We start from the raw sequence: 26,602 nt of genomic DNA, 5'->3' as shown, positions 1-26,602 counted from the left end.
CAGCCCTGTCGTGAGTTCCAGCCATCTTTGCCGAGAGAACCGCTGCAGAGTGACCGTCAACCGTCAATGCCGTTCGAGAGTGTCAGCTCTGACCTCTTCCATTGCCAAGGTTGGGAATACCTTGTGTTGGTCGATCGACTCACCGGTTGGCCGTGTGTTGCAAAGATAGGCCGCACAGCCACATCTTCTGACGTGGTTCGTCAACTTCGTCACTGGTTTACAGATGTTGGCGAAGAAATTAATGTCCCTGCTCTTGATGATGATCTAGGTTGTTTGTTTTGACTCTGTGCTTCGTATCTCTCTGCAGTTTGATGAGGAGAGGGCATTGTTCTCACACTTGGCCATTGCTCCTTTCAAGGTAGGTTCATTACAATGTAAACATGTAGAATAGGTGACCATGGCAACCCCACCAAGCTACCTTCCACACAGGCATGTGCAATGCTACCACCTACTGTTGGTTACCATGGTTACAGTGTTTGTGTCTGCAGTTTGCTGATCCACTTGCAATAGCCAGGTTTCTGCACCAATACTCTACAGCTGCTGGTGTTACTGCCATTGCCCTTGCTGTCCTTGCTGCCATTGCTGCTGCTGCTGCTGCTGCTGCTGCTGCTGCCGCTGCTGCTACTGCTGCTGCCCTTGTTGCTGCTGCTGCTGTTGCTGCTGCTGCTGATGTTGCTGCTGCTGCTGCTGCTGCTGCTGCCATTGCCCTTGCTGCCATTGCTGCTGCTGCTGGCGCTGCTGCCGCCACCGTCATCACTGCTGGTATTGATTTCCTCTTGCTGCGGTATTGTCACTCGCAACACAGGTGCAGGTCAACTTGTCTCTGCGTGATCCTGATGGCGGCATGGTGGCCATGGAGAAGCTGCGGCTGAACACCTTGCAGAATGCTCTTCTCTCCATTGGAGGTTTGCTGCTGGATGACAAAACTGTCACATTGGGGTAAGCAAGCACAACATTCCCACAGCCAAACTATGATGCACACAAGTGTGTAAAGTTCCCACATCCCCCCCCCCCCCCCCCGTACTGAAGATAAAGCATAAACGTGGGCTGGTTTAGTCTTTTTTTCTTTTTGCACAGTGTGCCGGTAGTTTGTTCATGTGCCCACGAGGCCTGTACTAGGTAGTCTTCTTGTGAACTTTTGCCTGTGTGTCTGTGTCTGTATTGGCATGTGTGTACGTCTCTGTGTGTCTGTACGTGTGTGTGTGTGTGTGTGTGTGTGTGTATTGGTTGTGTTTGCACGATGACAGCATGGACAGCTACCGTGTGGAAGATTCACGGCTCAGTCCCAACCAGGTGTACGCCGAGATTGCAGACCACTACACTGCCCAGGTACTAATATTACCACTCCTCGCCTGAGCCTTGCCTGGGCCTCGCCTGGGCCTTGTACAGTCAGACCTCGTTTAACCGCACACATCTGTTTTCCACAAAAACATCCGGATAGGCGAGGTAACCGGATAACTGAACACACATACTGTTATGCATGTGGCATGTCAAGAGCAGTGACATCATACATACATGTAGACAGGTCCTATGCAGTACAACTAACGTGCCCAGTATGTAAAACAAGCGAGAAAAATGACAAGTGCATGCAACTGAGTGCCGCACACACCCAGCAGGTCAAGGACCTCATTTGCTTGTACAGCTCCTTGATACTAGCTTCTGCAAGCGCTAGCCAGCCACATGCAACCGGATACGACGAAGCATTTTGTACACATGTTAACCAGTTTGTACACAAAATCATGCACCGGTATGCGGATCGCGAGGTCCGGTTATGTTGTATGCATAACATATGCTGCACATCGGTAACCAGCGATTTTCTTCCGGATGGCGAGGGATCCGGATAAACGAGGACCGGATAAACGAGGTCTGACTGTATACCGAGATCAGGAGAGCATACAGTGCACGTGTGTCATGATATAGAGCAGATAGGCAATGTAATGTGGGAGGCACAGCACACATGACGTCAGATTGGAGGTATAGTGCCAAGAACATTGTCTCGCGGGAGATCTGAGTGAGCTGAGGGAAAGACATTGCTGTTTTGCCTTTGTTTTGCATATTTCCTGTAGAGTAGATCATTTGGGGTTGGCATGTGTGTGTGTGTGTGTGTGTGTGTTGTGTGTGTGTGTGTGTTGGATGGGTTTGAACTTGTTTTTATCTGCTGTGCCTGCTTTGTGTAGGGTCTCCGCCAGTGGTACAAGTTCTTTTTTGGACCGGATGTCCTGTCCAGACCACTGCACTTCATTCAGGAGTCGGTTAGCTCTGCGAACAGCGGCACACATGTAGGTGACTGTTCAGTATCTATAGCACCACTTGTGACTGTGCTCTTTCTGCAAACCCTCTGCAATGAGTGGTCGTGGTGTTCTCTTGGCAAGTATGCTAACACACTGTGACTTCCTGTCGATCACGATTGAGTTTGGTGTAATTCGTGAAATTCTACCTGAGTTCCTCTGAGCTCCTGTGGACAAATTATTGTGCTTGTTTGTGTGGCATTTCTACTTGATGCATTTCCCTCTGCAGCAAGCAGCTCACAGTTCGTCAGCAGCAGGAGGAAAACGCCACACAGTGGAAGCACTCGTACGCTCCATGCTCCATATTGATCATGGTATGTATTGGCAGTAACTGTTCTACTTCAGTGTCAAGGTATCCTGGAGGAACCGGGAATCTGGAGATGATTGCAGCTGTTCCAAACGCTATGCACGTATTCTCGCACGCGCACGCACGCGCACACACATGTATACACACATGCATGCATGCACTTGAGTCACCACTGGTTTAGTATTACAAAAATGCACTTTGTTACATGTCTTTCATGGCTCACTAGGTGATGCAGCCAAGCAGTCAAGAAAATCAGCAGGCCAGCAGCTTGTCTCACACGTCCAAGTAAGTGCTCAGGCTTGCCACTGACTTGCCACTGACTTGAGACTGGCTATTATTTTTCACATTGGATTGGTTAGTGTGTAGGGTGTAGTCGATGCATGGAGTGAATTCAGTCTGGCTAATTGTTACTAGGTGGGTTGCTTGATGATCTATCTTGGTACATGACTGTGTGACTTACAAATGTATGATCTACCCGATTAGCAATGTTTAACGGTTGCTGCTGGGCTGACAACTACACTATAGCTTAATGGTAGAGCATCGATGGTTCATAAGCCCTGGTTCAAGCCCCGGTGGTGACAGTCAATTTTTCGGACTTTCCCCATTTCAACTCCCTCACACTTTAATATGAATAATTGATTGGCCTTCGGGGTTTTTTTCTCTGCCTGCGTTGTAGGCACAGTCGAGCTGTGTTGATGCCCAATCACGGGCCATCTGCAGCAGACTACGCACTGGGGAAGTGGAACTGCTGGATGTAAGTGCGACTAAGAGGTTTCTCTTCTATGGAAATATGGACACCGCCATTGATGCCCACATATGTTCTCCTTTCCTGCCTGTAAATTGGAAACGAATGGCTGATTCTGCTGACTTAGTTCTTCATATGTCAAATTGAATATCGATGTCTCGCAATAGTGCTCAAGAGTTGTAGAGTTGTAGCTTATCGTTTGGTGCATTATCCTGGTGCAGTTGTACACACTGAGCGTCTTGTGGATTGCTTTCTGCTGGCTTTGTCACAGGTTCTCATTGATTATTATGCCAATCTCGCTGGCTGGAGTGGGAATGGGCGAGGTATGTGGTTATGTGGGTGCTTGGTTTGCTTTCAGTTTAGAGAGGGAGAGGGAGAGGGGGAGGGAGAGAGAGAGGGGGGGGGGGGGGGAGACAGAGACAGAGAGAAAGACAGACAGACAGACAGACAGACGGACAGGAGGGAGGAAGGGAGAGAGAGTTTGTGTAGTACATGTAATGTGATGGAAGATGGCGTCTCCTTGTAGTTGTTTGTGGCTAGAAGCTCTGTACAAGCACCAGTCTCCGCATGTGTATGGGTTGGATGCAATGTCCCCTTATACCTGTGTACATGATTGTATTTGTCTGTGCTCTGTAGGACTTCACTCATCATCCAGACTTGCCTTGTCAGAGATCAGTGATGGACTGTCGGCAACACTTTGCAAATATAGCGGATCAGTCGCCAATGTCCTCGGCATTACATTGATGTATCTCCTTCGGTAAATGCAATGACCCTTTTTTGAAGTTTTTCTATTGGACTTCTGTGTATTTGATTTTGATGTTACCTGTTTTAGTAATCATACTTTTCTGTTCTGTGTTCTGTGTTTGGTGAGTGTCAGTCTATTCCTTGGCATGCATTGAACTGCATGAGGGATCCATTGCAGTACGCTCCTAAACACAAGCTGCCTCCTGTACATTGGTTTGCTTCAGGGCGGTGGACAGGGGCCAGCTGCCAAGCTTTCCGCTGCGTCTTCCTCGCCATGTCAGCCTGGACGGGGTAAGTCAAACCACACTGTTTCTGCTCTTTAACTAGCCCTGGCCTATTTCACAATGGGCTTGCTCTTGGAAATCAGTCACAGAACACAAATTATTGTACCGACATGCTGCGTATGCACCGCACCTTTCCTCCAGTCCATTTGCACAAGATACTTTGTCCAGAAAAGAACAACGGTTCTTGTTTCTTTCATTTCACTCAGCCAGGGACACCTACCTCTAGTCAGAGTCTATTCTGAATCGATTTGCACACTTTTGCCTGTAAAATCAGTAACGCAATGGTCATCACGCAATTCAAACATGTGCATGTAATTGAGTGTGCATTCCACATCCTGCTCAATGTGTCTTCCTTCCCAGGTGCTAAACTTCTATCTGCATCATCCGTCGTATGGTCAAAGCCTTCTGCAGGTGAGTGGCATTGCTGCCTCTTTGTGTTACCCTGGCTTGTGCCTAGTAGCTAGTAAAATGCTGTATGTAGTGCATATACCATGTATGTACTTTTTTGCTGCAGCTGCCTCTACTTGCTACTGCGGCTGCTGCTGCTGCGGCTGCAGCTAAAGCAGGTACTTCTCATTTATGATGTAACTTCTCCTCAATGCTGCTGTCCCTCGGTGGAGGGACGTAGTCCAAGATTCTTTTGAAGTTGTTCCTGGCTCTAGGCTCTGCATGGCTTATACCAGCCCATATTATCTATTAGCAAAACACATAAAATTGGCAGGATTACTCAGTTTTGGGTCGTGCCATGAACAAGTCGATCTATGGCACTGATGATGCTGACGTTACTGCTTGATGCTGTAATCAAAGCGACACACATCAACAATCTGGTTCCTCAGTACTGAATCCTGGTTTGCACTTCATATCATGGTATTGCAGTGCTGCCAAATAATTTTCGCCCAAAATCGGACACCCTTCACTATGTTCACCGCCAAGGCTGTCCACATGGTGGGAATTTTTCTCCTCACCAATTTTTTCCAAAGAATTCAAAATAACGCCCAAAATACCATGAAAATTCGCTCCGTTGCCATGGTGACCGATATGGCACCCCCGAAGTTGCCCTGAATTTTGTAATGCATGAGTAAGCGCTAGCCTTTTTACTGTACAAGTATTGTGATTTGTGCCTTCGGTTGCGCTGAAAAGTGAAAATACAGCCTTACAGGACTTCTGCATAGGAAAGTACTAGTCCCTGACAGTTTTGGCTGCTTTTCGGACGTTTCCTTTTTCGGACTGGTTTTCGGAAGAGCCTTCAAAAATCGGACGGTTTGGCAGCACTGGTATTGTCTTGCAATGGACTGATTGTGTGTGTGTGTGTTCATGTGTGTGCAGGCCCTGAAGAAGTCCGGTGTCCTGTCGCAGCTGGCGGGCAGCAACGATCTGGTGTACATAACACACGGCTTGACTGATGAGAACTCCATTCTGCTCTTCACGCAAAGGTATGTATGTGCATTGTCGGAATTAGTCTTAGCAGTCAGTGCTAATTGTCTTCTTTCCCTATGAGTTCCCGGCGCTGCTCCCTACATGCATGCACAGGCCTTTAAGTTGAGCTACTGGGAAGTGATCAGGCTGAGTCCGGCTATATGCTGGCACTGCATTATTGGTTGGTGCAGATGGGCATGAGTCTGATCGGCTTGGTTAACCGTTGCTGGCGCATCTGACAAGGCGGTGTTACATAAATTGAGAAGCACAGAGCAAGAGGTGGGGGGGGGGGGGCACTTCAAATAATAGACTTTCATTGCAATTTGCAATGTTCTGTGTGTACCAGCACTGGAATAATCTCATTCCAAACAATGACCTCTGTTGTATTGTTTGCATTCAGTGTTGTCCTGTGGCTGAAGAAGCACGGCAGCCGCTCCGACTCTCACCTCGCCTCGCTCTCCTGGCATGATGTCAACGAATGCCTGCCACTGTCCGCTGTTGTCGGCGAGCCAAGAGTATCCAACACCAACGTCCGGTGTCATATCAAGGTAAGAATAAGTAAAACCTGTCAAGGTGACCACTCGGATATGGTGACCACTCGGATATGGTGACCACTCGGATATGGTGACCACTCGGATATGGTGACCACTCGGATATGGTGACCACTCGGATATGGTGACCACTCGGATATGGTGACCACTCGGATATGGTGACCACTCGGATATGGTGACCACTCGGATATGGTGACCACTCGGATATGGTGACCACTCGGATATGGTGACCACTCGGATATGGTGACCACTCGGATATGGTGACCACTCGGATATGGTGACCACTCGGATATGGTGACCACTCGGATATGGTGACCACTCGGATATGGTGACCACTCGGATATGGTGACCACTCGGATATGGTGACCACTCGGATATGGTGACCACTCGGATATGGTGACCACTCGGATATGGTGACCACTCGGATATGGTGACCACTCGGATATGGTGACCACTCGGATATGGTGACCACCTGCCGCAGAAGCCCACTGACACCAGCACCAGGACCAAGGGATGCTAGTTCCTGTCTATTGACCCTGGATATGGAGACCACCCTGTAATACACGTTTTGAAGGTCCCTTGAGCGGTCGTCTTCGATAGATTTCACTGTAACAGTTACCGGCGGTGCATGAAGTGAGCAGTGAGTGCTTCCTCTGTTCTGTTTAATTCTCACAGAGCCAATATGCTGTATGTTAATCCTACAGTAAAACACTGGCTAGATTAGGCATTACATTAGCTACGCACTACTCACTCAGCTGAACTCAGCCATGCATGTTTCCTATGGTTGTCTTGTGCTGCTACAGACGTCGCTGCTCCACGTGGCTGATGTCACGATCAGGGCACACAGCTCTCACCAAGCCAAGGTACAGTGTTCAGGGTTTTTTTTCAGATGCACGCAATCTGCGGACAACTTTCTGTTTCGGCCTTTGTGGCCTCATTGCAAGCTATCACTCTTCAGCTACTCATCTCCCCTTGAAACATGCCTCATTGCTCCTTTCCCTGTGAGATGCACATCACTGGGGAGCAGAGGGAAGAGGACAGACTATTTTGGTTGGTGCTGGTGGTTCAGTAGTATTACGTTGCAGTCGAACACAGTGGCAAGACATTTACCAACCCACACTGTGTGTGCGGCTTATACTCCGGTAAATATGGTACACGACCAGCAGCATTCATGCTACTTCCAGGGCGTCAAGGGCCATGCAAGCTGGGGGCAAATATGCACTTGGGGTTGGATTTTACCAACATGTAGCACAACTCCAGCTGAAAGTCGTACTCACTCACCGTTCTGTGTCTTGCTCTGCCCTGCAGCTGATCAGCAATAGCATCTGCACAGCGTTGCTCTACCACCAACTGACCGCAGCTCCTCAGTCATAGTGTGGTCCTTTAATTGACGGCCTTCGTGCCAACTGCTTCGTCCCTTCCTGCATGCGTTGCCTACATTGCGCTGCGTGCTCTATTTACCACAATTTCCTGCGTCTATTCTAAGCACACCTGCTCCTGCACATGATCACACTATCTGCTGGTTCAAGATTATTTTAGATTATGTTTATGATTATTACTTGGAAGTATGATGGATGCCAGATGGAATATGATCATAGTCTTTCTATAGATATGCCCATAGAATACAGCGATGTCACTATACATTAGCAATGTTTCTATAGCAATGTCGCTATAGCGACATCCCTTACTGTCAATGAGCAGATTTGGCAGCTCTGAAATGGATTTGAAGCAGGAATTTCTATAATCATTTTGCGACGGATGTTCTCTATTTTGACTGTCTATTTTTATATACTACAAGTATCTCTCTGTTGTCAAGTTGATCGCTTTTCTCCACTCCGTTTCTTGATGCGTATATTTGATCCGTTGTCATCAGATTGTTGCTGCTATGCCGGCTCTGAGCAGCTGTATCACCACTATTATTATTTAGCAAAGTCTACTGAGTACTATGTATTTATCCAAACGCTGTATACTGTAATTCACAAATTTTCGGTGTACTTCTATTTTCGGTACTTTCAGCAGGTGCATCTGCTTCATACCTAGATTTTCAATAAACCGAACAAACACTAACATACAAGTACATGCTAGTAATCCAATAGGGAAGTGCTTCGCTCTACCTAAAATATCTGTTCACCTAACCTGGCCTTTTGCCCTCATACCGAAAATATTGAGCACCTAAAATTTCTGAAATTGGAGTATTCACAGTACAGAGCAGCTATGATTTTTGTGTTGTCCAGATCATGGTTTTTCGTCCTTGCAATAATAATGGCAATTTCTATGGTTATTCCGTGTTGTCGGTGCTTACGTGACTTTGTCCCTGGCAGTGCAGTCATTACTGGGGCTGCAGACAACACTCACTGATCCTTATGCACAGATATACAGCATTCCCTCACTAGTGGGACCATTGTTATTAGGCTAGGGCCTGTTTTGGACTTCCCACTCTAAGGCCACCCTTTGTTAATTCATTGTTAAACGTCCTTTTTTTCGCGAAAAGGTACGCGGGAGGGCGGAAAAAAAACAAAAGCCCATTCCAAAAACTGGAAACCCCAATCAAACATTTTGACCAGTAAAGCATGTGATATATACAATATTTCTGGGTCTAACGGCACTTGCAGGCATAGAACAACACTCTTTGATGGTACATTGGAGCACATGCCTGATGAATCCAACAAAACAGGTACATAGCATGGCGTTAGCATGTCATGAATTCATTACATCTGGATTTTTACTACATAGGACACACACCGTACGATATTTAAAAAAGCCAACAAAAAAAGAAAAGAACACAAGACAAAGGCATGCCCGGGAGGCAAGATTATAAGTTTAAGGTCATGATCGGCACACTGTGAAACTACACAATCATGGATTTACAACTTCGCATATTATTGGTACTACTACTTTCTTGTTTTTTTTTCCGGTCGGAGGCAAAAAGGTACGCGGGCGCGGACGTTAAAGGGGGGAAGTTAAGGCAAAAATTAAAATTTCACCAGTTGTAGTCTTCGGGGTGCTGAGTCGAATGGTCGTGGTCCGAGGAAGCTGAGACGCTCCCTTCCTACTTGAATCCCAATCGAACTCGCGTACTTCCACCGAAACTGGGTGACTGCGCCCTACTAGATGGGGATTTGTATGCAACATGTCACTAAAAGCGCCATTTCGCTCTTATAAAAGCACGGATGACCGCGATTGGCCCATATGTTGTAGTCTTTTGGACGCTGAGTCGACTGGTTTTGGTCCGAAAAGGCTGCGATGCGCAGCGTTCCTCCTTTATTCCCAATCGAACATGGTTGAAGAAGCGGTCACGTGGTCCTGGGTGCCCAAATCACCTGGTCACCACGCCAGCAGGTGACAACTTTCACACCAAGGTTCAATTTGAGTTCCACTCGAGTGACAGGACTGCACCCAAAAAAGGTCAAACAGGCTAGTAAGTTGTACCCTGCAAGCACGGTGACCAGGTGACTGGTGTACGCAGGAGCACGTGACCGCTTCTTCAACCATGTTCGATTGGGAATAAAGTAGGAAGGGAGCGTCTCAGCTTCCTCGGACCACGACCATTCGACTCAGCACCCCGAAGACTACAACTGGTAAAATTTTAATTTTTGCCTTAACTTCCCCTTACTTGAATCCCAATCGAACTCGCGCACTTCCACCGAAACTGGGTGACTTCGCCCTACTAGATGGGGATTTGTATGCAAAATGTCACTAAAAGCGCCATTTCGTTCTTATAAAAGCACGGATGACCGCGATTGGCCCATATGTTGTAGTCTTTTGGACGCTGAGTCGACTGGTTTTGGTCCGAAAAGGCTGCGATGCGCAGCGTTCCTCCTTTATTCCCAATCGAACATGGTTGAAGAAGCGGTCACGTGGTCCTGGGTGCCCAAATCACCTGGTCACCACGCCAGCAGGTGACAACTTTCACACCAAGGTTCAATTTGAGTTCAACTCGAGTGACAGGACTGCACCCAAAAAAGGTCAAACAGGCTAGTAAGTTGTACCCTGCAAGCACGGTGACCAGGTGACTGGTGTACGCAGGAGCACGTGACCGCTTCTTCAACCATGTTCGATTGGGAATAAAGGAGGAACGCTGCATCGCAGCCTTTTCGGACCAAAACCAGTCGACTCAGCGTCCAAAAGACTACAACATATGGGCCAATCGCGGTCATCCGTGCTTTTATAAGAACGAAATGGCGCTTTTAGTGACATTTTGCATACAAATCCCCATCTAGTAGGGCGCAGTCACCCAGTTTCGGTGGAAGTGCGCGAGTTCGATTGGGATTCAAGTAGGAAGGGAGCGTCTCAGCTTCCTCGGACCAAGACCATTCGACTCAGCACCCCGAAGACTACAACTGGTGAAATTTTAATTTTTGCCTTAACTTCCCCTTTAAACAACGAAAAAAGAAAGGGTGGCCTAAATAAAGAATACAAACAACAACAAAACATAATCTCTCTAATTTAGTAATTGACCCAGGGTCCAGGGAGTACTTCAGTAGCAATTCAGCCTCGGGGGCGATTGGCAGCATGTAACTGTTACAAGGCGGAGGACGCACTGTACTAGCTGTGGGGAAAACAGTGCTCCTGACTACAACCATAAGCTGGTTGGCAGAGACCGAATATGGAGCCTATTTGCAGCACTGAGTTTTCGCTTTTGTTCTTTCCGCCCCAGCTATGCGTGTATAACATTTCCAAACTGTGGTTGTTATCATCGAGAAATGTCGGGTAACAATTTGTAACTCTAAGATTGCATCAATGATCATCCAAAGTAACTTAGTTGTACGACTCCCTGGTGCCATGGCCTGGTACATCATCATGATCATGGTACTAGTAGATCTTCATGGTGCCGCAGTAAGGTGAGAGAGTCACACCTACTGGTATTCTGTCCTTGACTTCGAAAGGTGCATTGAGCCTAACTGAGGCCTGACCATATTGACGGTGAAAACAGAACGCAGTGATTTACATCATGGTGACAGTCGACAATCGACACCGTCACTGGGTACACTCGTACCGGTAACTGGCTAGTTTGATGGAACCCCGTTACCCCGCCACAGCACTTCGACGGTGACAAAAGCAGAGACCGGTCGGTGTAGATCTACGTTCGCAACTGTAGCATTTCGCTATAAATTCCAGGATTGCATTGGCTTCACTTTCCTCCAGACGACTCAGCCTCAGCATCGCCCTCACGGGCCTCAGCCTGAGTGTGCGGTCTATTACAGCGTAGTCCATTGTTGGCTTATTCAAGTTATTGTTTAGACGAAGGACCACTGACTGGTAACTTGTACATGGTTGGTTGATGGTGCCACGCTGAATGATTATGTGACATGACGACAGGTCATGTTCGGTCTTAGGCCTAGGGGTTGTTCCTCTTTTCTGTCCGTGTTCAACCTCACAGCCAGACTTACTGTACATCCGTGCGGAGCGCAACAGCCGCAGTACCGTAGTGGGCCACCCTGTACCAAAGTATGCCGGTAGTGACGAGGTGTCGCGGCCCTTGACCTTGTCGGAGTTGTCCCTCTGCGTCAGCGAAGGTTTGCGCCGCCACCAACCTGACGGTTTCACTACATTCCGGCCAACGGTAACTATTAAATTGTGGCTTTTAGTGTCAATGGCTACAGTTACGACATAGACCTCTTCCGAGTCGGCCAACCGGCCAAGCCAAAGCAACGTGCAGGACACGTCTTACTGAGCACTGCAACGCAGTGGAACTACATGACTGTGCCTAAGTCATTTTCCAGGTAAGCTTGGGTCGCAACATGCAGTGGAACTCTGAAAAGACGTAGATCTACCTCCAGCTCCAGTCCTCGGGGACCAGAAAAGCGTAGATCTACACGTCGTACTTTTAAATATCCAAGGCATTTCTTATCCTTGTATCGTAAATGGAGGAATGGTCATGAGCTCCACAGAATGAGTCTGATTGACCAATGAGAATATACTGTATGGAGTGTGTCAATACACCACCACCACATTGCGCTCTTGGCCGATCCAAACTCTGCACTCACATCACCATCACCACAGCGAGGACAATGCCGGTATATAGATTGATATTGACAATGACCCTCCAGACAGCTGTTTCGCTCCTCCTAAGCTCATCAGTGGAGGCATATGAGGTTGAATGAAAGAATAATAAGAATAGACTGATCTTTATAGGGCTAAATTGGCGCAATTGCGCTCATTCTGCATAGAAACGTGGCATACCCTAAGTGACAAAAGTGATAACAAAGTCAGGTGATAACGACACGTGCTCATGGCTGAGACAGAATACTTTAAATTTAGTGATTATGAAGCTTGAAAGACTGAAAGTCATTGCTCCCTGATGCTGATACAGCCTGATGACATGGGCTACACATTCAGTCCCCTGCTGTTGCATGCAGGGGAAAAAAGCACTGGAAAGCTTCCTGAATGATAGTAGCATAATTGAGTGAGGGTTCAATGCATATGTGGTTGTCACGCTCCTAGATGTAGTTATGTTTTCATAGTGCATGGTGCATGCAGCAGCTGCATGCCTCACTTTGTTGCTTTAGCTATAACCCTGCATACCGTATTATCTCCCTTATAAACACGGTACTTATATTTTTTCAACCCACTTCGCACCCGTGGAGCACTTTGATGTGCGGACAGCTGCATTCCAGTATTATCACTGTGACTATGTTGGAGACTGTGCGTTTGTAATCTCAACAGCCCTCCGACCTGTGCTTATAATGGAGACTGTGCTTATAATGGAGACCTGTGTTTATAAGAGAGATAATACGGTACTCTTATGGAGGAAATGCTGTGCCTTGAAAGATGTCCATCCTCATATATTATGGAGGAAAATTTGTGTCTCAAAAGATGTCCTATTACTATACTCCTATGACTCCTATCCCTCTAGCGCTAACCTCTTTGGGGGCGAAAAAAGCAAAAAAAAACTTCTGTTCTAAGCTGTTCTGTGGAAACGTAGACGTCTAGACCCCAGCATTATCACTGATTATACTCTTATATATCTTGTTGTACTCAATCTGCGGACAGCATGCTGTTTCGTTCTTTTTGAACTCATCAGCGCAGCACAGAGAAAATGAGGCCGAACCTGATAGCAATGGAAATAAAAATTTCCAATCAGGCCCGAACGTACCTTGCCAGAGTGCTCAAACTGACAAGTCAGTGAGCTCTGCATAACGCAAACAGCAAAGGCACTACCCCACGCAAGAGTGCTCAACTGCTACAAGAGCAGGAGCGAAATACTCAATCTGTACTTATGGCGGCTTGCCAAGTATGAAAAACGCAGAGTAAGAAAAAACGCTGAGTACACTGAAGCCCCATGCAAGCAACAAAATTCTTAGTAGGTACTGTAGTAAGCAACTCACTTTGGGGCCTATGCATCCCAGATAATACGGAGGATTAGCAAGACGAAATTCGCGTTCGCGTTCGCAAACATTTTTCAGTTCGCGGATTGCCAACTTTAGCATTTTTCGTTCGGAAAAGTAGTCGGAACACGAATCGTGGATTCGTGTCAGGGCAGTTACTGTACTGCCTACGTCGTGTCAACATCATGCATGTGCGAATTCTGTTTGCTAATAGAGAGGTTACGTTTCACGTAAAAGTCTTACGTCCTTGAACTTTTACGTCAAAAAGTGAAAAAACTCACGTAAAATTAGACGTGTTTTACGTGAGTTGACTGTCCCGCACGTAAGTTCATGACGTGAGTTTTTGGAAGTTTCGCTTGGTTATTCCGACCGAATTTGTGTGAGTTTCCGGAATTTTATCGAGTTTAATAGAGTTTGTTGGAAGATTTGATATTTGTGCGAACCAAACCCGAATCCTGCCAGGCAAAAGTTCACGTCACGTCGCACGTGTAACTTAACCTCTAAAAATTACACGTAACGTGAGATTTGCACCGCGTTTTGAAAAAGGGCAAAGAACGTGTAACTTAACCTCTCTAATCCTTCTCATAACGCGAATTCCGTCACTGAGTTCGACTTTCTTTGGAGAGCGAACGCGAACGCGAATTTCGTCTTGCTTATCCTCCGTAGTAGCTTCGGGGATATTGATAATTACAGGACACAGTCATGCACGTTGAACCTGGTGTAAGTCTACTGCGGCCTGGGCATCGGTGTAGGGAGGGAGGTGGCTGCCTGCATCATGCAGGAATCACGGGAATGTACTTCAAGTACAAGAACTTTTAGGTGTGTGGGGATGCTGCGTTCTGATGTGGCTCTTCTTGAGGTGTACTGGGATTTCTGGTGACCGTGTGGCCTTTTTTCAAAATGCTTTTGTTCCGACAAGATGTGCCTTCTTGCACTCGCCATGTGAATTGATTTTCATGTTTCCAGTCCACCGGCAAGCTCTGGGAATAGTGTGCCTCGCTTCCTGGCAGTCACTGAGCCGTGCCCACAGTGTTACAGCCCATTCACAGTATTACTTTCTGCGATGCGACGTTCGACATACGACACTAGCGACAACAAAAATGCCTGTCGCAAGCAGCAGTCGCTGTAGCAGAAGTTGACCAAATTTCAACTTTTGCGACTCGCGACATACGCAAATGAAGTACAGTGTTCTACTCTGGGCGCACGTGCAGTGCACCTAACGTACATAGTGCATTCATTGCATAGGGATGTCGAAAAACCTAAAGGATAGTGAATTTAATTTAAATCACCTGTAAAAGTTGTTTCACCTATAAAATGGTCAGAGCTACCTTTACTTCTGCAATATCTGCTCCCTGTATGAGAAAAAATTGAAGCAATGTATTCATAAGCCCAATTTGTGTGTACAGAAAGATAGTATTATTACAACCATGTACTCTGAAATTGTTCAAATGATGTTCTTTGGTTTACTGTGGCAAGGTTGTTGCCATTTCTGTCAAGCCATGTGGTTTGTTACCCTTTTTCTTTATTCTCACATTGTTGTTGCTGATACGCACATGCAACACTTAGTTCTCACACCCTTGTTTTTGGGCACGCTTTCTTGAGAAATTACACCTCGATAATTGTGTCCTCCTTACCTTACCTTGCTTGCTATTACGAAGGATTAGCAAGACGAAATTCGCATTCGCGTTCGCTCTCCAAGGAAAGTCGAACTCAGTGACGGAATTCGCGTTATAAGAAGGATTAGCAAACAGAATTCGCACATGCATGACGTTGACACGACGTACATTGTGTACAGACAATACAGCGTGGTAAATTTATGACTGCCCTGACACGAATCCGCGATTCATGTTCCGACTACTTTTCCGAACAAAAAATGCGAAAGTTCGCAATCCAGTTCGCAAACTGAAAAATGTTTGCGAATCCGAACACGAATTTCGTCTTGCTAATCCTCCGTATTGTTATTTCATTTGCTCTTGATAACGGTATATACATTTCTTTCACAACACAAAAGAGAACAGCTTGCCTCCCAAGGATTTTGTTCTTCGCATGGTAAGGAGTAAAGTAAGAAGCTGGGAATACAACAGGTTCAACCTACAGCAGGATAAAGAATATGCCATGATCTAACAATGCACTCGGGATAACAAAGTAAGTACTGAAGTAGGTACATGAATTTCGTGCGGAGCAATTTATTTAAAGTGAGAATATAATCAGGTTGTTGTGAGACTTGAATTTAGGTTGCCTTCCACTGACCTACACAAACACTTGCAGAATTATTATTAGACAACGTATGTTTTCCAGTACATTCAGAAGTGCTATTATCAAGTTGAATTCAATTAGAAGTTTGTGCTGAAGTTTTCATGCGCTGTCTGGACTGGCCAGCAACTGAACCACACCGTACTTGCCATTGTGTAGCCAGTTTTCATCTTGCTCAGCCACCTTCTCTGCACAGCCCTCTGGCAGTCCGACCACCGTCTCGGCCTTCAGGGTGCGTAGCGTACACACTGCACTGGGCTCAAAGCCACTCAGACCCGTGCGGAAGCTCGTCGTGTGGGGCCATCGACGATCGGCAACCAGCTTGCGATAGTTGAGGTCACCCTTGAGAATAACCAGGTAAGACTTTTGCAACTCGGTGTAGAGGTCGGGACACACCCTGGTCATCTTACTGAACTCATACGGCAGCGTGTAGAATACATGGTCCGTGACTAGGATTCGTTTCTGATCAATGTGCTCGCGTAGAGCAGTGCCGAGCTGCGACAGGGCTGCCAGTGGGTGCTCCTGCAGACGATCCAGTGTCCAGAAGACATCCTTTTGAAGACTGTCCGAAACAAACCAGGGCATGACCTTGCAGTGCAGCTGTACACAGTCCACTGACTTACTGGCCAGCAAATAGTGCACCAAACACAGGTCTGTGAACAGCTCGAAACCAGAGTTGTCCAGGATGATGTCAAGACGCCGTTGCTGCTGGTCATCCTCTCTCCGAGCACGCTGCAGGTGTGCGATGACTTGATCAAGATCACACGCCAGTATCATGTGCTGCAGCTCGGCTATCTGATCCTGGGAAACTGTTTGAAGAGACGACACCTCATCGGCTGAGTTGGACGCTGCCTTGGAAAGGAGGCACAGGTCAACTCGGTTACCCCACAGTGATAGCTAGGCAGGTCAATAGTCAAACAAATATTGCAATATACCAGCTGTAAGCTCCAATACAATGAATATGTCTCTGTACATTTAGTAACGTTAAAAATACAGCTATAGATCGGCTAGAAGGTTGGCAGTTATAGCAATATACCGGCTATAATGTTATCAGCTTCAAAATTCAAAAGCAAAAGTATCTTTTCCACTCAAACTAGATTGGTTATAAGAGTAATCGGTTATACCAATATATCGCCTATTGTGATCAAATGCTCACTTTAAAACCACTCAATTGCACACATTTTGGATCGTTTATAGTACACAAAATCAATAGTACCTGCACGAAGATTGCGTAAATGCTGTCTGCAAGGCACAAGGGGTACATGGATGCAGCTAATGGGGTCGTTTTCGGCACTTGTGCCAGTGGTTGTGAGACTTATCCACTCACCCCCACCGTTAGGCGCTGCATCTGCCGCTAGGGTTTATCGGGTGTTAGCAGCCGCCGTGAGTTCCCTTCGGGAACGGACACAATAATTTACTTTTTTAATGTACTACCAGCAGTTTGGTCGGAGTAGACTTAGATCGATATTCTCCCAGGTAGAGGACTATCCTCTGGTTGTCTTCCCCAAGTGTCATTAGAATACGCGCGACGAGTCAGGAGCCTGTTTTCTCTTGATTTGGAAGACAAATGGTGTTGAGTGTAGAAGGCTGCTTCCTGCTGTAAATTGCTTAGTCGGCATGTGGGATATTGTAGAAGAAGACAGCAGCCGGCCAAGTGAGCTTGAAATTGTGATATCTACTCTATTGTGCATTGAACGATTACGACATGTCTAACTGGAATGTTGTACACACGAGCATGCCAAGCAGAGGCTGACAATCACTGGCGAGATCAATCTCCAGACTGCCAGGACAAGTTCGAGCAAGTTTGAAGAGGAAAGACAGCTAACTGGGCAGGCCAGGATGCCTTTCCACCCTCTTTCTCTCTCAAATTGCCGAAAAGTCGAGTATCTCGCTCGAGCGCTTTCAAAACTTTTCTCTTGGTTTCGCGTCCCAAATCGTGGAACCACGCGAGGATCGACACGAGTTTCTTCCAAAAACGCACACTCGTTGGGTCGTGGGTTCGAGCCATTGCCAGGCGCCAATGTTGCAAAAGAAGGATCCACGAGCGGGATTCGAACCCAGCACCCCTGTCTTTCCGGGACAGTGCCCTACCGATTAGGCTACCGGGATCACACACACTCATGGGTCCTTCTTGCTACACTACTACCCTGTCCAAACGCATGTAGTGATGATCGTCAATAGTGATCAAATAACACCTTTTCAAACAACAACGGTATACCTTCAAACAAACGACATGGAGTGCATGCTACTGTAGCAAAATTAACTTCACTGCTTTGGGAAATGTTTTTGTTCGGCACCAACACTTTTTGGAGCTTCAGCCTTTAGCAATGTTGACCCATGCTGTGTATAAACTAACTAACTGCACACTTACCAGAATCAAGTGGCGCAAGCTAGCAGCAATGCTACTGTCCCTCTCATCGCCATTTTCCCTGGTTTTGTCAAGGACCTGCAGCCGTGTTTGCAAGAACTGTGCTACTGACTCCATCCCTGGCAAGGCGGACTGAAACGCGGCTTCCTTTTCAACTTGAAATGGGTCAAATCCCTTGAGAGCAGGACTGTGCAAACAGGAAACACGAGAAAATCAACATTCCTTCTCAGCTCAGGCAAACACATACACACACACGCACGCGCGCACACACGCACTCATTCAAACACACACACACACACACGTGCAAGCACACACACACATGCTTGCACCCACACACACATGCAAGCACAAGCACACTGTTGTAGGTGGTATGTTATGATATTATTATACCGTAGCTGAAATCTTCCTACAAAAAAATCCTGCACAGTCCTCCTGTACAGTGAGTGCTAAAAGACCCACATTCGAAGTTGGAACACAATACAGGTTAGGATTCTCCCTTCATTCAGGATCAAGGATATACCTGTCATGTTGTATACCTTATTATCTCCAATAGAAGCCCCGCGCTTATATATTTTTCAACCAGTCCGGACCCGGGGCATATACTAGAGACTGGGCTTCTACTAGAGACTGGGCTTATAATTTTTCAACCATCTGGTACATGTACATAATACAGTACATTGCCTATTATTTAATTCATTTTTCATTATATCAGTAGCACAAAGTTTCCCAGCAGGTACCGGGACTGCAGTTATGCGCTTCCTGGTACACTGAGTCTGAAATGTAGATTTCGGGTTCACAGACGATTACCACAGCATGGACATGATCCATACAGTTCTCCATTATAAGCCAGGGTTCGCACCAAGTCATGAAAATATTATTCAAGGATTTTCAAGGGCCCCAAACCCCATTTTTTCAAGGACATTCAAGGACATTAGTTGGTGGGCTAACCGTTGGTTGGCCACTTTCATGTTGCAAAGTTCAAGGACACCCAAGGTTCGGTGGCACTACATGTTATTGCAGGTCCCGCAGTAGTACTACATGTACTACTAGCCGACGATGTCGACGTGGCGACTGGAACAGATGCTGCTATCGTTGCTGAGTAGCAACAGATGCTGCTATCGTTGCTGAGTCTGACGGAGACGGCTGGGTGGAAACGAAGAACTGGTTCACGGTGACCACGTTCTGCTCCGCCAGGTCTTTGTGCTTGCCGCCTTTCGCGTGGCTTCGAAGGGCTGACTCGCCCATCGCGGCAATATCGACCACCTTTTTGCACAGAGTGCATTTGGCTTGTCGCTTGTTGCCGGGGACAGACGCCAACCATCTACGAAACTCGGTCTTCTGTAGCCATTGCTCCTGAAAAACACACTTGCCACCTGGCATGATTGCAAAATGCTTCACTACGGCACTACTTACTATTATGACAGGCAAAACCATGCGCCCCACAAAGTCCTCCGAGAATGAAATGATGAAGAAGAAAGTGGCGATGATCGACGGTCAAAGTCCGACTCGACTCCCACTTTTGTAGCGAAAAGTTGGTTTAGTTCGCCGTTGCGACACACGTTCTCTGCACATGTACTAGCTGCTACTCAGTACTACCAAGAGTGGATCCACTCTTGGTACTAGATCTACGGACTACGGTACCGGTTACGGGTACCCAGCAGTGCGCGTAGACCTACTGCATGAACGCGAGTAGATCTACCGCATTCAAACCCAAATTCAAGGAAAAACACACTTTTTTCAAAAATTCAAGCACCCACACGAAAATTCAAGGATATTCAAGCACTTTCAAATCCGGCTTTGACATTCAAGGACTTTCAAGGAATTCAAGGAGTGGTGCGGACCCTGTAAGCGCTGCGCTTATATTGGAGACTGCGCTTGTAATAGAGATAATACGGTAAGCTAGACAGTCACCTCAATACCTAATGCTTGGTACAATAGTAACAGTGCCACAAATCAAATGCATGCACTAGATGCATGAACATGATAATTCGAAGTCAGCAAGGCATAAACCAAAGTTCACTGTACAGTACACTATACCAGTCACTTCTGAGTGTACCAGCGGACTGTACTGGCCAGTTCAGAATGAGAGGAATCTGCATGTGCTATACTGCTGCACATGGCAACTCTGTGAGCATTTTGAGTGACGTTTGGCATACCGTAAAGTCGCGGATAAAAGCCGGGTTTGCATACAAGCACATCGCGGATAGAAGTCTGAAAATCAAACGGGTCAAATGCATATAAGCCTGTCGCGCGTAGAAGCCTGGCTTCTATGCAAGCGCGAATCGGGTAGGTCAAGAGTGCATGCGCTATGTACGGTGCATAGAAAAACTGCCGCCATACCGGTAGTCAGTGGTAGATCTACGCGTGTCGCGCGTAGAAGCCTGGCTTCTATGTGCATACAAGCCTGGCAAAAATATCAGTGGTGCATATAAGCATGGTTTGCATACAAGCCTGGCTTGCATTAAAGCCTGATGCAGAAAGCGGCTTATAAGCCCGGCTTTTATCCGCGACTTTACGGTATGTAACGTGTTGTAGGTACAGTGTCGGATAATTAGAATGTCCGGATATTTTAATAAATTGGACTTTTCCCTGGCAATTTGGGGTTCAAATTATCAGGAATCTACGTGTACTGCAGTTCAGTGCTAGTGGTGGGGACATGCGCTTACAACAGAGAAGGCACAGTACCTGAGTTCAATAGCCGAGTGTATGGCACGGTACATGTAGCACTCCGAGTAGAGCCATGGCGCGGAGTGCCAGGTCAGGCCGGACATTCCACGCACAGCATCTCCCCACAGCTTGGCATCCGGCAAGTCGTCCTCGAATGCGGGCAGCTCCTTGTCCGTGACCAGGTCACGCTTCATCTTAGTAAGTCGACTCAGTGCGTCCTTCACAGCCGCACGCGCATCCTAGTATACAAAACAAAAATGGCAAACGGAATATCAGATCAGATCCATATAGCAGTGGAGAATGCATGCAAAAATAGCAGTGGCCATAGCTGCTTTAGCCACCACCAGCATTGCTCCACATTGCTACTGCTAGAACAAACTATTCGATCTGGTCTCTTCAAGGACATGATAGAAAATGAAATGCTGACACATGAGATGTAGAAGTGTAACCAGCAGAGTGCTAGTTGTGAACGGTGATTGTGAACAGGTCATGCTGAGACCTCACAGCAGACACTGCAAACAGGTCATGCTGAGATCTCACAGCAGACACTGCAAACAGGTCATGCTGGGACCTCACAGCAGACACTGCAAACAGGTCATGCTGAGACCTCACAGCAGACACTGCAAACAGGTCATGCTGGGACCTCACAGCAGACACTGCAAACAATACAAACTAGTTGGCAGAACAGTGTGAGAGTTATCACCGGATACAGTTTCAGGCCACAGGGGATCATGAGGCATACATGTAGTGCTACATACATGCATCTACGACGACAAAGGTGTGAGAGCAACCCAAACACAGGTGAGGGTAACACAAACACAGGTGAGAGCAACCCAAACACAGGTGAGAGCAACCCAAACACAGGTGAGAGCAACCCAAACACAGGTGAGAGCAACACAAACACAGGTGAGAGCAACCCAAACACAGGTGAGAGCAACCCAAACACAGGTGAGGGTAACACAAACACAGGTGAGAGCAACACAAACACAAGTGAGGGCAACCCAAACACAAGTGAGGGCAACCCAAACACAGGTGAGAGCAACCCAAACACAAGTGAGAGCAACACAAACACAGGTGAGGGTAACACAAACGTACCCCCAGCATGCACTGTGAGTCAAACAAAGTTATGAAACACACATGATGTGTGGAAATATCAGCATTGTTGCCGGTGTATTTCTCATCACTGCCATAACCTCATAGGGTAACCAGCAGCTTTCGGCCTGTTGATCAATAAAGTAATTCCACCTCCACCAAACGCGCTCTGTGGCCGACCTCACACCATAACCTGTGGTGTGTATACAAAGGCGCACGTTATATTCGGACACAAATACAGCACGTGTAGCGCTACTGAAGTAATGCATTGCCCTCTGAAATATATGTGCAACTTGTGAGCAAGGTACTCCTCCCCCCCCCCCCCCCCCCCTCCCTGTGTACCTCATCGAGTTCGTTCTACTGTGGTGGACATGGAAATCCGGTCCCACGTCTAGTGGCCCCAGGGCGCTGGCCATGCAGCCGTGGATAGCGGTACACACAGTCATGCATTTATGCACTGCATGTAATGCAGTGCTAGTGCAGCGCGCTGGGCGAATCGCTCTCTAGTCTGTACGCGCTGAGGGCGCCGGCCCCGGGCAATCGACTGGATTTCCATGTCCGCTACAGTATGTGGCAAGTGTGCACTGTACATATGTACACAACATGTCAGACTTTTCTATGACCTGAGAATGTGTGTTTCTCTTTCTATAATGAGCTTTAAAAAAATCTTTATTACCACATTTTCCGGAGTATACGCCGCACTTGAGTATAAGCTGCACCCCCCCCCCCCCCCCCCTTTTTCCCACAAATACAGACATCTATCCTGATCAGTCCCTGTATGGAAGCTCGCTCGGCGGAATTCCTTCATTGCGTCACTTTTGGTGCAGTGGGATGAGTCATGCCGATGAATTCTTCTAAAATTTGCAGTCAAACCGGGATGCTTCTTCAGGGTAAACTGCCTAAACTGCGATTCTGATCTGAGTCCCCAATTGGATCAAGAAGTAAAACAAAGCGCACGATCCTAAAGACAAAACTATGCCAATAGCGGTACACACAGTCATGCCAATAGTCAATGCCAATAGTCTGTCCCCTTGTCCGCGGCCGCGACAAATTCCGCGATTTTCGTGAGTTTCGGCGAATCCAGCATTTTCCGTGGAAAAGTGCAATTTTATTCATTTTGCCTCAATTTTCAGTGAATCCGTGAGCCCATGCCATGGCCCACCCTGTACAGACTTTCATGCATGGTGTGTTCTGTGCGCTTAGCTATGTGTACTTGGTGTATGCAGAGCGTGTGGCTGTGAACGTTTGTTCCCAGGGCCACATTTTGACATCGCACTGTTCTTCGCGCTTCGAAATTCCTTGCTAGATCCTCCGTTCACGTTTTTGTGGTCCATAACTATCGTTGCAAGATACTGCATTTTCCGCAAATTTACTATATCTGGCCCACATTTTTCACTCTTTTCGCCCGCAATTTCTTGCGCAAATTTCTGATTTTTCCCCCCGCGATTTTAAAGGGGACAGAATAGTGACTCTTCATCGCCTTCTTCTTTTGCCAATGCAGTCAGTCTTTTCAAAAACTATTTGTTCCCCGGGCCCTCGGCATATTTCCAGTGCTTTCCTCGAAGATTATTTCAAATGATTGAGGAATTGAGGATGCATTGAAGGAGCATTTCTCAGCTGAGTTGCACAGCTATCAGAATGTTTATCCTCGACGGTAATGCAATTTTTTGCCTCGCCAGTTGGCACAAGCTACACTTGTAGCGTCCTCACTTCTTCCTGTCGTCGATGTCCAAGGATTCTTGGAGAAAGAGTTTGTTTTTGAGAAAGTATGACTTGTACGTCCGAAATGTCTTCGGAAAAGCATCGAAATGTCGAGGCTACAGCCTTGAGTTAGGAGCGGTTCCGGGTATAGTTTCCAGAAATCGCAAGGAACCCAAATTTACCTCAGATGACACGTTGCGCATGACGTAATGTAGGAATTTCGCCGAGCGCTGGGTGAATGCCAGTTGCACACTCTTGGGGGTTATGAACTCTTGCAGTTAATTTGATCATCGAAATATAAGCCGCGTCCCCCTCTTTTTTGGGTGAATTTTTAGTGTTCAAAGTGCGGCTTATACACCTACTCCGGAAAATACGGTAAGAGTGCGCAAGCTGCACTGCAGCCACTTTAATGCGGAAAACCCACGCCATCACCAACGCAAGTGGTTTCTTTGAGGCAATATAACATACTTCAAGTAAATACTAATAGCTCGATCAAATTTTGCAGCAAAGAGACCACTTGTAGTTGCGTTGCGTTGGTGATGGTGTAGGTTTTCCGTGTTTTTAAAATTACATAAAAAAATAATTAAATAAATCCAGCTTCAAAGAGTAAGGAACATTACAACTGACCTGTCCCCTCGCTGCAACTAGGTCATTCAAAGATCTCGAGAGCTGATCAATAACTTTCGTGAGAATAACAGGCATTCGGTCCGTGAGAGTTTTGAATGTGAACGTCCTGCGATAGACGAGAGCAGCATTGAGGAAGAATGGGGAATGTTATCTGTTGAACGAGACAACCTCAAGAGCTTCCTTCCACTGTGAACCACACACTTACTCTGACCCATCCTTTCCTGTGCATCGCCTGGGAAGACTCATGATCAACTAGCAAATTTACTGGCTTGGCCTCCAACTACCTTTCTCTTCCAAGACAAACACCCGAAAACAAGTTTGAATTCATTACGAATCACGAAGTTGATTGTGAGGTGGATCTCTCCCCACTCTTCTGTTTGATTTGATCCCCGGAAGTCTTTGTCGAAGGCTCTTGACTTGGGGAACTCCCCCTTCGAGTTCGAGTGACGTAGTCGACGTTCAAAAGTCGTGAAACAAGTGAAGATGAAGATGTCAATGAAAAAAAAGCAAGAAAGAAGACTGTATGATTGTAAGAAATTTGAAACCTTGAAAGATAGGAGTGTTCTCGTTGCGAGATCAAAACGTGTAGTTCAACTGAACTTTGTCAATGGGACATATTCCCAACATTTAGATCAAAGCCCTTGAAGGCTACTTTAGTAAACTTATTGCTGCTCCAGCAAGCGTGCTGCATCGGAGCACGATGTCGCTGTGATGCCTTCACGACATTGGTGTAGGTTGAAAAAATATCCTGGCCCTGGCAAGTGTCACCTACTTGTAGTAAGCAGGCAAGGCAATCAGTGGAGGAATGGCGGCGGTGATGGCGGAGGACAGTAACGAAACGTCGGCGGTGCAGCAAATGTTGTCCCGTGTGGCACAATCCTGTGCTGTGATCCGCAGCCAGCAGCGTGGAGATCCTGAGCTGACCATGGAAGAGAAGTTGGAAGCACTGAATGATATTCTGGTGAAGAGCCATGCCTCCTTCCTGGCCAGATTCGGGCCATTCTTGGCTGAAGAGGATCTTGTCTGTTTTGATGAGAATGACTTTGAGCAAAAGTTTCACCTCAAGGAAATACGGCACAACTTCGACCCGGCTCACGTTCGTCGAGTTATCCGCAACAGGCGTGCTGAGTGCATGCGACGACTTCTAGAGGAAGGTGATTACTTTTCAGACCGGTCCATCAGCCTACGCAACCCCCTGCTGTTTGAGCAGTACGTGGGGCAGTTCATGAGCGAGGACGAACGCAGTGCCATGGATTTGGACGGACAGCAGCGCAGCGAATGTGCTCTGTCCGCTATGCTCATGTTTCAGATGCAGCAAGACCGGCGCAGTCGCTTGCTGGCCAAACAGAAAGAGCAGGAGTACGATGATGAGGTGATCAGCGGTATGCAAGACCTGTCCCTGCCGAAAAATGAGCCTCAACAACAGGTCTCAACAACAAGATCACCATCGACACAATCAGCATCGACACGAGATGGCGATGACGAAGACGACGATGATGCAGAGGCACATGCAAGTGCGGCTCCCTGGGGAGAGGTCACCGAGCCAAAACCTAGTGAAGACAAACAAACTGCTCAAGTCACCACCGGTCCCGAGTCTCAGGAGCTCGCCTTGTTGCGCCATGAGCTTTTGTCCATAGTGCAACAGTTGTTCCTGGACGGGGAGGACAAGGAGTTTGACTATTCCGCAGTGGATTCTAACACTGAGTATGACAATTTAGATGTCCGGCGACAGGACGAAGAGGAAGCGTATTTCGAAACCGAGGACCCCGAGGATTGCTTAGCCGACGAGGAAGATCTCGCTTGGCTTCGATCTCTTGCTGCCAAGCGTGCTGCACAACCACCGCCAGAATTTGAAGAAGAATTTGACGAAGATGACGATGAAGAAGAAGAAATGGACGCGGCATGATTTCGAATCGACTGGACAATGCTGATTTCGGCATGAAGCAGTGCTTGTTTGTACTAGCTGTGAGTACGCTGTTGCTGATTGTATGCCCTGTAAATAGTTCTGCTGTACAAAATACTGCTGCTGATTTCCCCCGCTTGATTTTTTAAGTACGATTTGAATTTGAAAGTTACAAAGAGCCGTTGAATAAGTTTATTACATGATACATGTACAATAAAGCCAATATGCTGTTTGGATTTTCAGAATGAGCAGCACAGCTACTGGGGGGGGGGGGAGAGAGAGGTCAGTGTGTGCAAAGCTGCACACTTAAAACAAAGGATCATGAATC

The 26,602-nt window shown here is 47.0% G+C and overlaps 3 protein-coding genes across 3 annotated transcripts in view; 2 read left to right on the top strand and 1 right to left on the bottom strand.

The window, feature by feature from the left end:
* Positions 1-8,616, top strand: part of LOC135815577 (intermembrane lipid transfer protein VPS13C-like) — a 104,405-nt gene extending 95,789 nt beyond the window's left edge. The window contains exons 84-98 of the mRNA XM_065328890.1: positions 308-358; positions 806-939; positions 1,248-1,329; positions 2,178-2,279; positions 2,518-2,602; positions 2,822-2,880; positions 3,272-3,349; positions 3,612-3,663; positions 3,977-4,097; positions 4,309-4,375; positions 4,729-4,779; positions 5,695-5,801; positions 6,185-6,332; positions 7,139-7,198; positions 7,644-8,616. Of these exons, the coding sequence (XP_065184962.1) occupies positions 308-358; positions 806-939; positions 1,248-1,329; positions 2,178-2,279; positions 2,518-2,602; positions 2,822-2,880; positions 3,272-3,349; positions 3,612-3,663; positions 3,977-4,097; positions 4,309-4,375; positions 4,729-4,779; positions 5,695-5,801; positions 6,185-6,332; positions 7,139-7,198; positions 7,644-7,709 (1,263 nt within the window). The 3' untranslated portion in view covers positions 7,710-8,616. The remainder of the gene's footprint in view (positions 1-307; positions 359-805; positions 940-1,247; positions 1,330-2,177; positions 2,280-2,517; positions 2,603-2,821; positions 2,881-3,271; positions 3,350-3,611; positions 3,664-3,976; positions 4,098-4,308; positions 4,376-4,728; positions 4,780-5,694; positions 5,802-6,184; positions 6,333-7,138; positions 7,199-7,643) is intronic.
* Positions 8,617-15,682: 7,066 nt separating this feature from the next.
* LOC135815576 (damage-control phosphatase ARMT1-like) lies at positions 15,683-24,732 on the bottom strand. Its single transcript, XM_065328889.1, has 5 exons — positions 24,577-24,732; positions 24,372-24,477; positions 20,970-21,190; positions 18,288-18,471; positions 15,683-16,813 (listed from the first exon to the last, which is right to left on the bottom strand). Exons 1-5 carry the CDS (start codon positions 24,615-24,617, stop codon positions 16,019-16,021), a joined length of 1,347 nt encoding a protein of 448 aa, XP_065184961.1. The 5' UTR covers positions 24,618-24,732; the 3' UTR covers positions 15,683-16,018.
* Positions 24,733-24,903: 171 nt separating this feature from the next.
* LOC135815574 (coiled-coil domain-containing protein 97-like) lies at positions 24,904-26,497 on the top strand. Its single transcript, XM_065328888.1, has one exon. It carries the CDS (start codon positions 25,177-25,179, stop codon positions 26,275-26,277), a length of 1,101 nt encoding a protein of 366 aa, XP_065184960.1. The 5' UTR covers positions 24,904-25,176; the 3' UTR covers positions 26,278-26,497.
* The last annotated feature ends 105 nt before the right edge of the window (positions 26,498-26,602 follow it).

This window comes from Sycon ciliatum, chromosome 4, assembly GCF_964019385.1.
Source record: "Sycon ciliatum chromosome 4, ocSycCili1.1, whole genome shotgun sequence".
Taxonomy (NCBI): Eukaryota; Metazoa; Porifera; class Calcarea; order Leucosolenida; family Sycettidae; genus Sycon; species Sycon ciliatum.
The sequence above is the reverse complement of the archived record's forward strand: the minus strand, read 5'-3'. Positions and strand labels throughout refer to the sequence as shown.